At 42.6% G+C, this 17,889-nt stretch overlaps 1 protein-coding gene across 6 annotated transcripts in view; it reads left to right on the plus strand.

Moving 5' to 3' along the window:
* PATZ1 (POZ/BTB and AT hook containing zinc finger 1) overlaps positions 1–17,370 on the plus strand; it is a 38,168-nt gene extending 20,798 nt beyond the window's left edge. For 3 of the 6 annotated variants that reach the window (XM_054996302.1, XM_054996303.1, XM_054996301.1), the window contains 3 exons: positions 2,090–2,261; positions 12,611–12,748; positions 15,740–17,370. In XM_054996302.1, coding sequence (XP_054852277.1) covers positions 2,090–2,261; positions 12,611–12,748; positions 15,740–16,158 — 729 coding nt within the window. In that variant the 3' untranslated portion in view covers positions 16,159–17,370. The remainder of the gene's footprint in view (positions 1–2,089; positions 2,262–12,610; positions 12,749–15,739) is intronic. The other 3 variants (XM_054996304.1, XM_054996305.1, XM_054996306.1) reach the window with 2 other exon arrangements.
* Positions 17,371–17,889: the final 519 nt, after the last annotated feature.

Raw genomic sequence — 17,889 nt, forward strand, 5'->3', positions numbered from 1 at the left:
GATTAACTATACAAAGGTGACATAAAAACCACATTATGCTTGTGTGTTTTTGAGAGAAGAAACTCAAAACAGGTTCTGAAATTGGCTTGTGAGCAAAACAGTCTCTTGAAGTTCTTGATATATGTTGAACACGGGTGAAATGTAAAGATGAGATGTATTTCAAGGTCTTCTCTCCCACCATGGCTGCCCAGGGATACATGTGCCTGGCTTTCCTATAATTGCTGGCCCACCCATCAGGAGCCTAGAATTTCGTTTCCAACAGTGATTGGCCCAGACACAATGTAGTATTATTTTCATGCCGCTCTTCCTCAGGATGTCGTACAAGATCGAGCCCCGCTTCTATTTTATTTTGTGAACAACACTGTGGGGTAGGTTAAGCTGAGAGAAAAACCTTGCCTAAGGTCACCCAATGAGTTTCACAGCTGAGTGAGGATTTGAACCTGGGACTCCTCACTCTGGCCGTTACATCATTCTGGCTCTCTGAAGGTGATGGCTGCTTCCTATTTGTTTACTTCATTTATACCCACCTTTCTCCCCAATGGGAACCCAAAGTGGCATACAAAATTCTCCCCTTCTCCTTGTTATCCTCACAGCAGCCCTTTGAAGTAGGTTAGGCTGAGTCTGGGAGTGTTTGGCTGGCCCAAGTTCATCGAGCCACACATCATGGCAGATTTGAACCTGGGTCTTCCAGATCTTAGTCTGACACTCTGACCACTATACTATGCTGGCTGTCTCTTCTCCCTCATCTCTGTTTCTCTCTAATCTCTGGAACTGAGAGTCAGACTGCCTTTGTACAAGGAAAGTTCATTTTACTAGCATAGCTAACTTCTTCCTCTGTGAACTTTTGTTGATTTTTGCAGCTGTGCTGCTCAGGCTTTGATATGTATCTAAGCTAGTAGCCATCACCACATCCTGTGGAGGAGAATTTCATAGATTAATTATGTGTTATATGTAAAAAAAAAATTGCTTCTTTCTGTCAGTTGTATGTGTCAAGAGGACAGAATTCACACATGTACAGGGTAGTTGTTGGGTGTTTTCAGGATTTCTTATGCTGTTAACTCCAGAATTTACCACAGAAAGCAAATTCTAGCATGTCGTGAGGCTGAGTTTTCCTGGGGATTGTGCAGTAGCTCCTTCTAACCCCTCACTGTATGCTTCCATTCTGTTCCTGTTACACTTCCACAAATCTGCAATTCTTCCAAAATTCTTCCTTTCTTCACCTTTTTTTCTGCTTTCAGATAGACAAGGAGCATTATGCAGCCATTCTACCTGCTCCATTGTCTTTGGTACTCCCACAAGAGCTCTGATGTGCACATAGACCTCCATGTCTCCATGTGAGATAGAGTTTCCATGTTCAATGTCAGAAATTTTCTGTTTGTGCACTGCACACTTGTAGAATTTTCCCCCTTGTTGAAGGGAATGGAGCATCATGTGGATATCAGATCTCAGCAGAACTTTGGATTGTAGCTATTAATGTAGCACACTGGGATATTTCTAAAGGTAGGTGTGGAGCATGGTAGGAAATGTAGAATATTGTTGAGAATTCTTCTGCCACTTGATTTCAAAGGGAACTCTGAGGATTTCAACAATGTAGATAATTGTGTGGCCTTGCATATATGTTATGAGCCCACACCCTTATTCATTTGTGCCTTGTTCATTTGTGCGTAAAAAGGAAAACAGGAGAGAAGTTTTTTAGTCCAGTTGACTAAAGGCCTTTCTTACCATAAGCAGCCAGATGACAGATGCTTTTCAAGTTTGTGATGTTGCTCTGGCTTGCTGGATCTTACTAGTGAGAGGAATAAGAAGAGCTGGCCTAAAATGGCATCTAGCCTTCCTCTGGAACAGTCTCCAATCCAGTCTTGGTGCCTTTCCTTTTTAGTAGTAGCATTTTAAACTCAATTAGAGCATTGGTGGCTTTCCTTTTCTCATCCAACAGAATTAATTCTGTTTTCCCATGTCACATGTCTATATCGGCTGAATTTGACACTATTGTGTTGAGTGTCACCTAGAGCAAATAAGTCGCTTTTACTCTCTGTAGCAGTTTGTATATGTGTGAGAGAAGTTAACATGGGTTTGCTGCTGTCCACAGACTTGCAATGCTTCCTTTGCTACCCGCGACCGGCTGCGCTCGCATCTCGCATGCCACGAAGACAAAGTTCCATGCCAGGTCTGTGGGAAGTATTTGCGAGCAGCATACATGGCCGATCATTTGAAGAAACACAGTGAAGGACCAAGCAACTTCTGTACCATCTGCAACAGAGGTAACTAATACACTAGATCATAATGGGGCAATGGGTGGGATTTGAACTCAAGCTGCTGAATGCCTTCTCCAAGGAGAAGGAAAGCGTAGTAAATTGTGTTCTCTTTTGCTGTTGACTTCATCCAACAGAATATATCTTGAGGCCAGCTCACATGTAAAATATCATTATTTGTCCCCTATATCCAGTGGTGACTTCCATGTGTGAATGAGCCACCATAAATAATGATTTTGAGTGATACAAAAGTCCTATCACTGCCTTTTCAGTCAGACATCTGTAAGAATTTTGTAGCACTCATAAATCTGGCATGTTTTGCACAGAGTTGGTACACCTTTCCATTCCAATTATTTGGCTTCCATTTTCTCATGCTCTCCCTTATAAACAGCTGCTTCTCAATTTTTGTGTGGTTTTTTTTATCATCCTCAACATTCGAGAAGCCTGCAGATTTGAGAACTTCCAACTTATGAAAGGTTAAGGCTCCAGGAGATGAGGAGAAACTTTAAAAGTAAATGGAGCCTCTTTGTGGTGCTGATTCTTGCCCAGTACAAAATACCTGCACACCCCATCTAGTGTAAAGAATCACGAAGTTCTTGGCCAGTCCTTTCCCAAACAACATTCCAGCACTTTTTAAAAGATGTGCTTCCTTCACACTTAAATGTGTCTATTTTATGCTCAGTTTTGCAAAAGGTAAGCCTTGAGTTACAACTGTTTTGAACTTGCAATCCGGTGTCAAACTTGTTCAATGCAATTTCTTCCCTATGGAAGAAACGTTTTAAATAAAGTGGAACTTGTTTGGGATGTTTGCTGTGAGGTAAGCTTGTTTTCTCAGAAGTACATCCCTGTGGGTTCACTGGAACTTATTCTTTAGAGTGTGTTTAGGACTGCAGCCTTGGGCTCTGAGAAATATTAACACAATACTGAGACATTGCAGTAAAAGTACTAATTCACAGTTAGTGATTTACTGATAGGCTTGTTTGGGTATTCCAAGTGGACAATTAAGAACTGTATACAATATCAATAGAATACAGATATTTGTTTCTTCAGCAAATACAAAACTATGCGAGAAAACTGGTTTGCTTTCCGTTTGCATGAAAATTCTGCTATAGTTGTTATATGAGCTGGAGAAGGGAGTGGGGTAGACAGTGCAAGGAAAGCGACTGCTATCTTCCTAAGATCTTGAGAGAGCAGGTGGCAGCCAGAGTTGACAATACTGGGTTGCTGATCTGATTTAATATAAGCAAGTTTTCTGTGTTCATACGAGCAAGCGGAAAAGTCAATTTTTGCACAGAAATTTGGGGAGGGTGAGACACGGAAGAGGGAGCAGCCTCCAAAACAGCATGCCTCTAGAGACTTTCCAGTTTGCCACTTACATTTATTTCCTTATGGTGATCCTGCTGGAATCTGCGTAAACAGTTCTGCTGACAGCAGATTGAGCTGATGGTGCTGGAGCGTCCAGTGAGTTGGGCTGAACATTGGAAATGGTTATGGTAGCCATGGCTCACAAATTCTAATTGGGTAGGAGATCTGTGAAACTTCTGAAATGGAAAATAAACTTCGGGTTCTGGATTTTGAAGATCAAATTCTAAGGCTTTCTTGATAAGTCATTTTATCAGGATGCAGACAAATTTTTGGAACTTGAAGTGTGGGTGATAGAAAATTTTTGCAAAGCTGGAATTAATCGTATCAGTCTATCAATTTCTTGCTGTCTCTCAGAAATGCTACATTAGAAAAGATATCCCCACTTTCAGCTAGGAAATGGTTGATAGGCCCCTGTATTTTTCTCTCTTTACCAACTTTTTGAAGTCTGCAGGGTGGGAAGAGACTGCTTTGATTTCCATCCTTCAGTATGGCAGCCTGTGCTTAGTGACATATTTTGATGATTAGAGATTAAATTGTACTCTGTAAACTGCATTTAATTGGCAGGTTGGGTTCTGTTATTGTAGGTACTGTCAGGAACCCTATTCTGAGTGCTGGCATAGTTAGCCCTCAGTTACTGGAGAGGTAATCCTGTGTAGAATTTGGAGGTTGGACAACAGGCCTCCCCTCATATAGTTCCTAGTGGTGATGAAGAACCAAACAATAGGGACGTGCATCCATATATTTAAAAAATCTAATAACTTCTAAACATAACAACAGTGCAGTCCTAAACAAAGTTAACTCTTTTTAAGGATTAAAAATATCTGGAAATAACCTCAATTCTGGTGTCTTGTCTGCTTTTCACAGCTGTATGTAGCAAGGGCAGTAGGAAGCATGAGGAGAGAGCATCTCCATGGATAACTTACAGGAGTGTCTTTCATCAGAAAATATGCAATGTTTCTGCTTCCGCCAATCATTATACTGTCCCTACTTTCATGGGGAGGGCATTCTTGATTTTACAATATAAGCAGAAGTGTGTAGTATTTGTTTGCTGTTGTGTTCTCTGCTCTGATGTTACACCTACAGGCAACCTGTCTATTAGAGGAGTAAGCATGCAGAATCTGCTTCTCTTCTTCCATCAGTCTGTATCTTTCTTTCCATTCCCTCCTTGCGATAGATAGCATGTCTGCAAGCAAGAAGGGTAAACAGTTTTCTTGTGTCCTGCGAAACATAGGTGCTGCAAGGCCAAATCAGAAGAAACACAAGACATCTGTGATAAGAAAGGATCTAAGGTTTCTCAACAGCTGGGGGTGGGCTGTAGGACAGGAAAACAACCAGAACGCTGGTATGTAGGGGAAGAAAGGAAGCAGATGGATTGGGAGGGTGTCAGTATGGAAACTGTCAGAAGTTGTGGTAAGGCTGTTGGCTTCCCCCAGCGACAAGTTGGTGAGGAAGTGCAGCAGAAGTATACTGCTATACAGCAGACACTAGTGTGGGATTGGTAGTCCAGGATCACTTGATTCCCAGGGCAACTCTGTACAAGGCTACCTGGTTTGGCTCCAGGAAGTTGTGAACTTTAAAGGACAGGGGAGTGCTAAAGAATTAGTGGCTCAATCTGATTGCATCTTTGTTGTGGAGTCCTGCTGGGTTCCATCCTTTCCCTCTTGCTTTTTAGCATCTACAGAAACTGCTGGGAGAGTACGCTGGTAATACACAGTTCTGCTTCTCCTTGTCAACAGTCCAATGGTCAGTGGATGGTCTGAACAAGTGCTTGAAAGCAATAATGGGCTGAAGGCCCACAAATTAAACATTCATCCAGACAAGACTCAGGTGGTATTGGTCAACACTGTAGCTAATTAGTGATTAAGGAGTCAGGCTGTTCTGGATATTTTTACTCCTAAAGAACCATCTTCATAGGTTGGTGGGGGGGGAGTGATATTTAAATCCATGCTTTTGTTTATAATCTTATAATCTTTCACCATCTTTGGTTGTTGCATGTGTTCTGGCCTTGACAAGCCAGATCTGGTCATCATTATCTATGCTCTGACAACATCCAGGTTAGATTAATGAAATGTGTTGTGTGTGAGGCTGCCCTAGAAGACAATCTTGAAGCTTCAGATGATGCAGAATGCGGCAGTGAGGTTGCTAACTGATGTGGATTATGAAGAGTATGAATGGGAGACCTGCAGCTATCATGGGCTCCCATCCTTTTTGCCTCCTCTCAGTGTGTGCTTCCCCTCCTGTTTTGGCCTCTCCTCACTAGTTCCGTCACTTCCTCTGCCTGCCTCCCGCACCTCCTGGGTTCTGTTGCCTTTCCCACCACCTTGCACACTAGACAGCACACCCATCACCTAGCCTGCATGCTGGGCAGTCCACTTGCATGTTACTGACTTGCCAGGCCACCCAATCTCCAGACTAACCACTTGCTTGCTTACTGCATCACCTCTACCTGCTTCGTTCATACACAATGGCTCTGACTCCTCCTCCCCTTCCTTTTTCCTTCCTGCTGGCAGAATCTTCCTCTTTTTCAAGTAACTTCTCCAAATCAGAGCTGTTTGTTTGTTTGTTTTTAAGCTTTGTGCTTTTTATATTTTTCTGCAAACTGGAGACACCTTAGGTTTGTAGAATGCTCTGTCTTCTTTGTACATAGCCACCATTTCTGGATTTAGGGATCCACAGTTGGGACAATGTTGAAATTTAGATATAACGGGTGGGGAACCCACAAAGACTGCATTTTCCCCTCTATCCCCATATGATTTCCTCTTTCTCTCCTCCTGGCAGCCTCTATCTCGTCATCCCTTTTCATGTTTCTTTCTTTCCTTCCCATTCACCATTCTTTTATAAGGTCCCCTTTAGTCTTCAGCTTTAGTTACTATTTTTTTTACTTCATTTATACCTCACCTTTATCACCAATAGGCACCCAAAGCAGCTTACAAACTGGAGACCCAGTTTGGTGTAGTGGTTAAGAGCAGTGGGACTCTAGTCTGGAGAACCGGGTTTGATTCCCCACTCCTCCACTTGAAGCCAGCTAGGTGACCTTGGGTCAGTCACAGCTCTGCTCTCTCAGCCCCACCCACCTCACAGGGTGTTTTGTTGTGGGGATAATAATGACATACTTTGTAAACCACTCTGAGTGGGTGTTAAGACATCCTGAAGGGCAGTATATAAATCAAATGTTGTTGTTGTTATTCACTTGTCCTCCATTTTATCCTCACAACAGCCCTCTGAAGCAGGTTAGGCTGAGAGAGAATAACTGGCCCAAGGTTGCCTCACAAGTTTCCATGGCAAAGTGGAAATTTGAACCTGGGTCTCCCAGATCCTAATCTGGCATTTGAACCACTACACCTCACTGGCTCTCAGCTTTCCCTCCCCTTATAAGCCTCTCCCTGGGAAAAATATTGCCAGTTTTCCAAAGCTAAGTGGTAGTACATTGCTCAAGTAAGTTGTGCAGTCGCCATTATATGTTTAGGCCTGAGTCACATTGTGTAAGTTGTGTTGAGGCTACTACTGGGCTAAGACAAGTTGTGTGGCATCATTATAGCCAGTGCTTCACTTGGTTGAGTTGCGCAAATTACATGGTAGCAAGTTTGTGCTAGGCCTGTCCTCAGTGATTCCTCCCTCCAGGGCAGGAGCAGAGAGGAATAGGAGGCCAAAATAGCCCTGCAAAGGGCACTGCTCTTTGTCTTTTGACAGAAACCAAGATTTGAAGGCTGGCAATTCACTTGTGGTTGCCTAGCAACTCCCAGAATGGCCACTGAGATCTCAGAGAGCATTCATTTCTTAGAGGTATAGGCATGGTTTCTATTATGGGGTGGGGGGCTAACTCGTATTTTTCTTAAAGATTTCAGGTTATTCTGCAAACCTGGGGTTTTCTCAGGTTTTTGAGGATAGATCTTGTCTGTTGATGGCTCAGATATCTTGGTTTAAGAATCCACAGACAAGACCATGTTGAGAAGTAGATATATTGGTGATAGTCTTCTTTAAAAATCTACACTAGCTTCCAGTTCATTTCCAAAGACAATTTAGAGCATTGATTCTTATCTTCACATTTCTGAATTGCCCAGGGACAAAATACCCAACAGTTTGCCTTCTTGTATATAACTCTGCTTAAATTAAGATTGGCTTCTGAGGCCTTGTTCTTCTGTATACTTTCTCAAGTATGGTAGATGGAAATCAGACAGGGACTTTTCTGTAGTGGTGTCCTGGCCATGGAATACTCTTCCTGTAGTCAGATGCCTAGTTTTATTTAGTTTTAGTTGCCAAGTGAACATTTATTTGCCCAGGCGTTTTGTTAATTATGTAGTATTCCTTGTGCCCTCTCTTTTACTGGACTTGCTGAATTGTTTTTTTGTGGTTTTATGTCGATGTTTTTATTTTACTGCTTTTGGTGACTTTATTGATGATGGTTTTAGTGGTTTTTATAATATATTTTTATATTTTATTTTGAACTTACTAGAAAGTGTTTTCCCAATTCTTGTTTGGAAAAAGGGGCAATGGGTATCCTAAATTAATTAATAGTTGTGCATTGTTTTGTTTCCCATGATTTCAGCCTTGGTTGGCTGATACTCCAAAAATCTCCTTGATCTCTTGTGAAGAGACTATTCCTACTCTTTGTCTTCAGTGTAGTGTAGATCTTGGTTATTAATCAAATTTAGGGGGTATGGGTATGCTGAATTTTCCCCATTATCCCTTACACTTAAGAACATGGTGTTTCATTTGGGTTTCCTCCTCCTGACAGAGGAGTATAATCTTAGTAGACACAGAGGCTGGAGTGTTTTATAGATTGTTGGTCCTTCTGGTTAAGATGATACGTGTATTTGGCATGTTCTACAGGCTTTCTTCACCACAGGTGTTGCATCCCGAACCAGGGTTGTATAGTGGTTAGAGCACTGGGCTAGGACTGAGGAGACTTGAGTTCAAACCCCCAGTGAGTAACTTCAGTCCAATCTCTTTCCCAGCTTCATCTATTTCACAGTATGGCTATGAGGGTAAACTGGAACAAGATAGAACCTTGTACCTTGGAGGAAGGAAGGAACAAAAATGTGATAGCTAGAACCAGGGCTCATTTCGAGGGGGGACGTGCAGGAACGCAGTTCCGGCAGTTCCCCAAAGAGGTCACATGACAGGTGGCCCCACCCACCTGACTCTCAGCTATTTTGGGCCCATTTCAGCCTGGATTGGGGCCGAAATGGCCCGGATTGGGCCTCTGACAGGTGGTGGATCAGTCTCCCATTCAGCAGCAGCTTGATCCTGACCATTTTAGGCCCCTTTTTGGCCATTTTGGGCCCAATTTCGGCCGTGAATGGCCAGGATTGGGTCCAGAACAGCCAGGATAGGTGATGTCAGGGGGTGTGGCATGATCAAATCAGTTATGCTAACGGCACAATTCCGGTGATGGCAAGGTGTGTGGTGTATTTTAATGAGTTATGCTAATGAGTTCCTCCAGCTCTTTTTCTACAAAATGACCCCTGGCTAGAACCACCATTATAGATTAACCTGTGAGTATCCAACAAAACAGGACCTTCCCAATTCCCACTCCTGAAGTAGTCCACTGGACACCCCCCCCCCCAAATCACCCCTTTCATCCCTGGGTTTAGAAGATGGACAAAGTAGGGGTCTGAAATAGGAGGAGGGAATCTATAGAAATCACCAGATCCTATTCCACTAATGGAAATGCCCTTATGTTGAAGGAATTGTGTGGTTGGATGGTGCCACCATTCATTAGACAGAGAGAGATCAAGAGAAATATGAAATAGTGTTGTGTGCTTTTTCCTTGTCACTCAACCTGAGGTGCAGAGGATTGGAATATATATCTTCACTACACATGGTTGAGGCTGAGAGAGGGTGACTGACCCAAGGTCACACCCAGGAAGATCTCCCTAGTTTTCGTTCAGTCCTGTAATCACTGCACCACATTGGCTGTCCACTGCCCAGTGGCTTATTCCAAATTAGAAGAAGCATTGCAATAAACAAATACAGGGTTTTTTCACTTGGCCAGTGAAGAGGACAGGCTTTTAAAAATTAATTTTATAAGTTATGGGTTATAGCAGAGGAGCCAGAAATAACAGTTTGGAATTTTTATCTGTGATCTATCCTGACTTTGTATTCTTATTATTTTAGGAGAAAATCATTCTATACTTAAAGGACTGTATTATCTAGTTGGTAAGATGATACCCATACTGGAATATAGTGAGTGGTTTTTGGTGGGCTGCTGAGACTCAACCCAGGTCCCCAGACAAAGGTTTTTTTAGACCCCCATCACACCCCCAGATCCAATCCCAAACAGATCACATGACTTGCTGTGAACATGAATAGTCTGGGTTGCCGGGAGGGGCATTTAAAACCAAGCACAGGTCAAGGAGGAGACATTCCTCTGGGAGTGTGCAAGCAGACAAAGCAGTGGAAAGAAGAGGAGATGAATGATGAAGAGGGAAGAATGGCCCCTAGTTTCTAATGTTCTCTGCTGCCCTCCCTAACAGGCCTTCTCCTGTCTCCCTTTTTGTTACTTTTCTCCCCATCCAGTGTCTCCAGACTTATACTTACTACTAAAACCCCTTTGAAGCGCTCTTTACAGAAAGCTGTTATAGAGCCTATCTGCTAAAATATTATATTGTAGACCAGAAAGTCTGTGGTTAAAATCTTGCCTCTGGTAGGAACTCTCCAGGTGACCTTAGGCAAGTCATCGTTCTTTCTTTGCCCCCCTCCCTCCCCCCAAAATTGCCCTGTAAGTCATCGTTTTCTCTTTGTCCCCCCCCCATAAACACATTGGCCTGCCTGCTATTGTTTATGATAATATGTGTGAAGCCCTTTAACCATTCTGAGGCATGCTAAGTGCCCCCGTTAAGTGTTTTATGTTTTCAGAATTCATTGTTGACTCTGAGATGTATCTGGCTTAGAGGTTCTCAGGTAGAGGTAAAGAACTCAGAGCTTTGCTAAAGTATACATAGCAGAAGCTGCTACTGTCAATTTATGACTCAACTAAAAATGTTGCTGGCTACTTCAGTTTTTTAGCCAAAATCACTGAACCCTATTTACTTTTATTCATTTATATACACTGCCTTTTTTTACTGTGCAGCCTTCTTTATACTCCCATTTCCTTCTCCCAGTTGTCCCAGATCAGTGTTCCTACCATTTTACCATGGAGTCTCTGTAGCTGTAACAGTGCCTTGCCCAAAGCTAGGGCTCTCCTCTTCACAGCTGCTAAGTTCCTAAAAAGCAAATTGTTTCCTGCAGGATACCACTTACCACAAAAAAGGGAATCTGTCTTCCCTTATCAGCCCCGTTTCCTACCCAGGGGCACTCAGGACAATGTATAAAATAGAATAAAAATAATACAATATTAAACCCCCCCCCCCAAGTAAGTTCCCCTCCCCTTTCCCAAAAGAAAGACAGTAACAGGATCCTCTGTGAGCAAGAACTAAGTTGGACATGTGTGTTTCAGCTTACAGATGTTCTCCCCTCGAGCCCACCCATCCGAAAGTGTCCTTGTTTTCTGAAATACCACCCACAGATTATAAGAATTTCAGAGAAACTGGTCATTAGAACTGCAAGTAAAAGCCAGGAGGCTGTTTGCTGTAACAGCAGCTGCTGCCGTTGTAATGCATTTTTGAAATGCAGTTTTTGGCTTGCAATGACAGCAGAAACAAAAATAAATTGATTACAGTGACATTTGTTGCTGGTGCTCTTGAATTAACATGATAGGATGAATACCTAGGATTTTTGCTTTCTCTTTATGGAAAAGGAGAGCCAACAGAAAATCTGTGGGGGAGTTTGCTGAAAAGGGGATTATATTAAGCAATATTTATAACAAGTAATAGAGTGATTCAAATTGTTTATGGTAGCATTTTAGTTAATACAGAGACAAAAAGAAGAAATAAGTCAAGGGCAGAGCTCCCAGTTTGTGTGCAGAAGGCCCCAGGTTCCTTCTCTCGCATCCCCAGTTGAAAAGGCTCTTGGGAGCAGGGCTGGAGATGACCTCTGTCTGGGTTCTTGAAGAGCCTCTGCCAGTCTTGTCAATTTCCTTGGGCTAACCATTCAGTCTGATGGGATAAGGCACCTTTGTATAATCATATGAGGCTGTAGAATTCACCAAGAGAAACATCCAGTTTAGGGGGTAGGGGTTGTTGTTTTAAAGAAATCGCTAGATGTTGTTGAAGAAATCTAACAATGTTCATTCAGAAGCATTATCTGACAAGATTAGATCCAGAGGAGTTAGCTGTGTTAGTCTGTAGTAGCAAAATCAAAAAGAGTCCAGTAGCACCTTTAAGACTAACCAACTTTAGAGAACTGTGATTCTCGAAAGCTTATGCTACAATAAAGTTGGTTAGTCTTAAAGGTGCTGCTGGACTCTTTTTGATTTTGACAAGATTAGGACTCCTTTTTTTGTATGTGCTTTGGTTGCTCTTTCTCCCAAGAGCCAGGAGTATTTTCATCTTATTTCCCATTTCCAGCTAGTCTTAATTTGCTGGAGCACACAGCATGTTCCCAACCCAGGTAATGCCTAAACAATTTTTAAAAATCCAGTCCGCCAAACCAGTATTTACATATTTAAAACCATAATGACTTACTTTGGCCCTGCCGAATTCCAAAAACCGGATTTATCTGTTTACAGGCTTTTTAAGGAACTGGCCAGGCTTAATGATATGGAAACATGTTTACCATATGATTACCTGCAAGAGAAGTTTTCAGACCTCAGTCTTGTAGATCTGATATGGATTCTGGCATCTCTCACCTTCGTTGTGATACATTTTCTTCCAAAAGTGCTCATGCACAGATTTGCTTCCTGTAATGTTTAGATTTTTTTATTTGTAAGCCTAAAGGACACACTTCACACTTTGATGCCTCCCTCAAAAGTGGCCAGATTTCATTCATTTTGACTCATGCACAAGTTCTTTAGAGGACCCAAGAAGATCTGGAAGCAGATAAAAGGAATAAGGGGAAAGGCAGAGGTGCGTCTATACTGGTGGCAGGATCTCATCTCCTTTTATCTTGTTTAGGTTTCTCCTCTGCCTCCTACTTAAAGGTCCATGTTAAAACCCACCACGGTGTTCCCCTTCCCCAGGTCTCCAGGCACCCGGAGCCCATCCCGAATGGGGGAGCAGCGTTCCACAGCATCAGGACCTATGGCATCAAAGGCAAGCGACTCCCTGCTCTGCACTTTCCGTCTCTCGGCGTAGGACTTTGTGTTGTTGGATGCTGGGCATGGGAAGGAGGGGAAGAGGGAAACGGTTTGGAGAAAGCAAGTGTAAGGGTCAGCAGAGTGGAATGGTAACATTTTTCTTGGACAGCAAATGGGAAGGTTGCATGTCTGAATGCTCTTTCATAGAGTAGGGAGGAAACCTCACTGCATGGAGAATACTTGCAACAGAGAACACTAGAAGAGTCCTGCAGGGTCAGGCCAAGGCTTTCTGATCTCACAACTCTGTCACTTATATAGTGGCTCTGAACAGAGACCCTCCATTTATCTAATTATGTTTAATAGCTACTGAGAGACCTCTTCTCCTCTTCAATGATTTTGCCCAATCCACAATCTTGAGGCAAGGAATTCCTTAAGTTAATTGTTCATTATGTGAAGAAGGGCATTCTTGAGAGGAATGATTCAGACCTAGCCTTTTCCCACTAAATATGAGGGTGTTTCCTTTTTATGTAGTGAGGAGTTTTTACCCCTCATGGAAGAACATTCAGACGCAAGACCCGCCACTTCCAGTGTGAAGCCCAGGACAAAGTGTACCATTTGATGGTATATATTAGGAAAATGATAAATAAGACAATGTTTGCAAACCATGGCTGACAAAGACCCTGGGTGAAGGATTTACATCCCTCCCCTCTTGATACAAGATATAGGGGGGGGGGGAGGAAATCCATCTGTCCACTTTCTCTTGAAACAGGTGAAGGCCTCGAATTCTGAAGGCTGAACCTTGCCTGTGAGATGTCTTATTTGTATCTGACTTCCAGCTTTAAAAAGACTCAAGCCAGGTTTTTAGAGGTCAGCCTGTGTCAGGACTGTATGGCTTCAGACTGACATGGCCAAGTCCATCTCTATAAAATCCCTCCACAAAGAGAACAAGCTTGTTAGAGGAAAAACATAGGCTAGGACCCTTTCCTCTAACATTTAAGGGGGTTGTATGTATCTAGTTTTCTGTGGAAGAATTCTTTGAACCCCTATATTAAATCTGAAGTGGTATGTCCTAGATACAGACTTACATTATCAGTGGTAGCATTAGGCTTCAGCTTCTGGTTGTACTGGAGAAAACCTTTGTGGGATGGATGTAAAGTCTATGCAGGCTTCCATTTCAATAGTCTGCCCTACTCGGGGCTGCCAGTTGAGGTGTTCTATTCAGGAGGCAGATTTTGCATGCGGTAAAGGACAATGGAAGTGGGAAACCTGAGCTCCAGAGCAAAACCCTCTGGGAAGTTCTGTGCAAGCCCCATTGAATGGAAGTGGACCTGTGTAAGTCATGTTCAATGGTGTGCAGTGCAGGAAAACTTCCTAATACTTTGTACCCCGCCTGTGAAAAGCGAGTGAGGTGCCATTTGCGCTGTCCATTTCAGATCCCAAAATGTGTCTAGCTAAACCTTGACAGTTGATTTTATTACAGTTGTTTTGGTTTAAGTAGAATGGATTGATCTTATTAGGGACATTTTATAAGGGAAGGTTTACAAATAGCTTTGCAGCTTTTTGTTACAGTAGTGTTGTTCCAAGCTCTGTTTGCCACACACTGCTGCATGATCGCCCCTTCTTGAACTGAGCACCCTAAGGACTTGCCACTTTTGTGGGGAAATGGTAGGTGTCCTTGTAGGTTTCTCTTTCGTAAAAAGCTCTTTGTTCTCTTTGCTTGTGTGCCGTTCTGATGGCAGGAGGTCCACTTTAGTAGGCTGTTTCCCAGCAGGACATTGCAAGAGTAGCTTTGCAACCTCTTGGTTCCAAGATGTACTGCTCTGAAGAAAATCATAAGGATCAGTGTGGCTCTTTGTGTCTCTAGAATTCTTGTCTCTGCTTTTCAACCATGGCAAAAATTCTTTCGCTTGTGGTTACAAGTTCAATTCAGATCACTGAGAGGAATGCGTAGGCATGGAGAAAGCGGTGGGATGATGAGTGAGTGGGGAAAACAGGGTTGCACCTACCTGTGACTGTTGTTCATCGAGTGTTCTTCTGTGCAATCCCACATGGGACTGCACATGCACAGAAGACACAACGATGAAAACAGGGTTGCACCTACCTGTAACTGTTGTTCATTGAGTGTTCTTTTGTGGAGGCTCACATGGGAACTGTGCATGCGCAGTTCCCATGTGGGACGTCACAGCAGACATGATGATGAACATAACTTGGGATAGTCTCTCTGTGCATGATCCAACCCCCTCTAAATGGGATAGTCCTTCTGTGCATGACACCCCTCCAGATTTAACAGTATTATTTAATCTAGATTATAACATACAGGTTTTTAAAAATAGTTTTGCATTCTGATTCCAAGTTGGAGTTTCATCACTGAAGAAGACTGCCTTGAGGAGGAAAGCAGCTGTTGATTCCATGATGGGAGATTTGCTGGACTCCTCTCTTGTAAACTGGTTGTCCTGTTATTGTGTCTTGCATTTTTATAGAGATTACTGGCTATTCTTGCGTACAGCAGTCATTTGCACTTCATTGCTGGGAGAAGTGACTTCCATCTGTGACTCTGCAGTAATGAGGGACTTTAATTACAAAGTATTCAGTGAATGTGAGATGTACACACTATAAGGGCATGGGTAAGGCATTTTATACAAATGTTGAATGTTGCAGGTACTTCTAGTGATATTGTAGTTTATAATATGAAATTTCAGGGCCGAGAGCACATGAATTTCAATGTACATCAAGGCCAGGCTTGGAAATAGCTACTTGCCTGGTCACCTGTGCAAGTCAAAATATCCAAGTTGGCTAGGCAGCGAAGTTGGGTCTTTGCTTATTGAAGGCTACAAATGACATGTGGGCAAGCCAGTTGCTAGTAACAAAATTATGTAGGTTGTTGAGTTCTGTCTCTATTGCATGCCAAAGGAAGTGTACAGTTGTTGTCTTGGGAAACCAGTGGTGACCTCCCATGTACTAAATGCTCACAAAGAACTAAAAACATGTGTTTTCTTTCTCTCCCTAGAAGGCCAGAAATGCTCACATTCGGACCAGATTGAGAGTTCAGATTCCTATGGCGATCTCTCCGATGCCAGCGACCTCAAGACCCCTGAGAAACAAAATGCCAACGGTTCCTTCTCCTGCGACATGGTTGTCACCAAAAATAAATTGGAGTCAGAGGGAGATAAGAAGTACCCCTGTCCTGAATGTGGAAGCTTTTTCAGATCCAAGTCCTATCTCAACAAACATATACAGAAAGTTCATGTTCGCTCCCTGGGGACCCCATTAGGGGACTTGGGCCCTGCATTGGGGTCCCCCTTTTCACCCCAACAGAACATGTCTCTTCTGGAATCATTTGGGTTTCAGATTGTTCAGTCTGCATTTGCATCCTCCCTGGTGGATCCAGAGGTCGACCAGCAACCAATGGGGCCGGATGGAAAATGAAGGCCAGCTTTAACCTTAACAAAGCAGCAGTCTGTTTTATGTATAATTATAAAATGGCTGTGAATGAGGGGGAGTAACAGAATCCAGTTTTGTAGCTGAGGCATTTTTAATACCCTTTAGGTTCCCTCCTTTACTTGTTCTCCTCTCTAAATCTTCCCTGGGTGGAGAATGTTGGTCAGCTGACCATCTGCAGGGTGTCTGCATGACAATGAATTGATGACCTCGGGGCTGCAGTGCAGGCAGAATTTGTGCAAAGCATCCAAGAGGTCTGTAGATGACCCAACTTGGAACCAGGAAAGAATGAAAAGCCACACACACAAGTTTGAGAATTATAAAGAACCCAAGTTGATCCAGCAGAGAAAGCTCGCTTTCTTGATACCCTTTATCCTCTCTCGTTTTTTCTGCCCCATTAACCCTTTCCTGAGAGTCTCATATTAGCGTCATTGTCTGCTCATAAAAACACACCCTGTGGTATCTAGTAGGTAAAAGTGCCGTTGTTCTTTTTACAAAACAGAAATCAAATTTTTTAAAAGTTGTGTTTTTTTTTAAAGACCAGATTCACATCAAAGCGGGCACCACAGCATTTGAGAGAGCGATACCACCATTATCTGGGTGTCAGCAAATCCAAAGCCTGTTCTTGGGACAATCCAGTGGGAAATTCTCCTGCACAGTCTCCACATGCAGGGGTCCCATTCATTTTAGTAGGCCTTGGCAGGAGAATTTCCAGAAGATGGTGCCCCTTGTTTGTTTGTTTCTCTTATCTTCACAAATTTTCTGTTGGTTTTCTGGATCTCTCTTTTTTGTTATTATTACTTTTATGATTTTAGGACCTGTTATAGTGATTTGCCACTGAGATGCCCTTTCAGGGCGATTATACAGAGAGCTCTTAAAGCAGCAGTCATGTTAGGGTTAGTATTAATTTTTTTAGATGTATCATAATTAATAACTTGGCTAGTTGATTGTTTTTAAGTCTATGGAATAAAATAGTTATGCAAATGGAAGAAAGGAAAAAAAAGAGTAGGTTAAAAATAAAAATAACAACAGTGCACACTCAGTTGGTTGATGATGGCTTGATGCATAAAAGACCCCAGAAGATGAAATTAATCAGCGATAGGATACATTTTTCTGGACCACCAACATGTTTAGTGCAATTAAATATAGGGTTCACAGAGTGATTTTTTTAAAAATAATTGGATTGGACTGCATTAAAGAAGTTAGAATGTTACTTTATACCCCTTTTGTCTGGTTTCTAATTTCTGTTTTTCTTTAAAACAGCTTAGTTACCATCTTGAAATGTTTGCAACTGAGAACTGGGAAACAGCAAGACTTTTATCACATCAACAGCCTGGGATGTTGACTTTGATGGGGCTTACATAAGAGATGTTGACCAATACAGGCATAACATTTCCAAATCGCTAACCATGTTCAGTAGACCAGAGGCACCCCTTGGGCTGCTCCCTCCATCCTCTTCTACCCAACTTTCACCCTTCCCCCCCCCCCGTCCAAACAATGGTTAGTGTTATACCTACTCTGAAGTTAACATCGACCATAACTCACTTTAACCAGGATTTGTTTAAGCAGCCTCAAAGGCATGGTTATCATTAATATTGTGCAGACATAATGTTCTGTGATGGTTAATAGTGACAGGGGAGTGGGAGGAAAGGGGCAAACTAGCTTAAGGGCTACTCCCCATTGCTTCATCATAGCTAAGAGGTCAAGAAAGAAGACATC

The sequence above is a fragment of the Eublepharis macularius genome, chromosome 13 (assembly GCF_028583425.1).
Source record: "Eublepharis macularius isolate TG4126 chromosome 13, MPM_Emac_v1.0, whole genome shotgun sequence".
Lineage (NCBI taxonomy): Eukaryota > Metazoa > Chordata > Lepidosauria > Squamata > Eublepharidae > Eublepharis > Eublepharis macularius.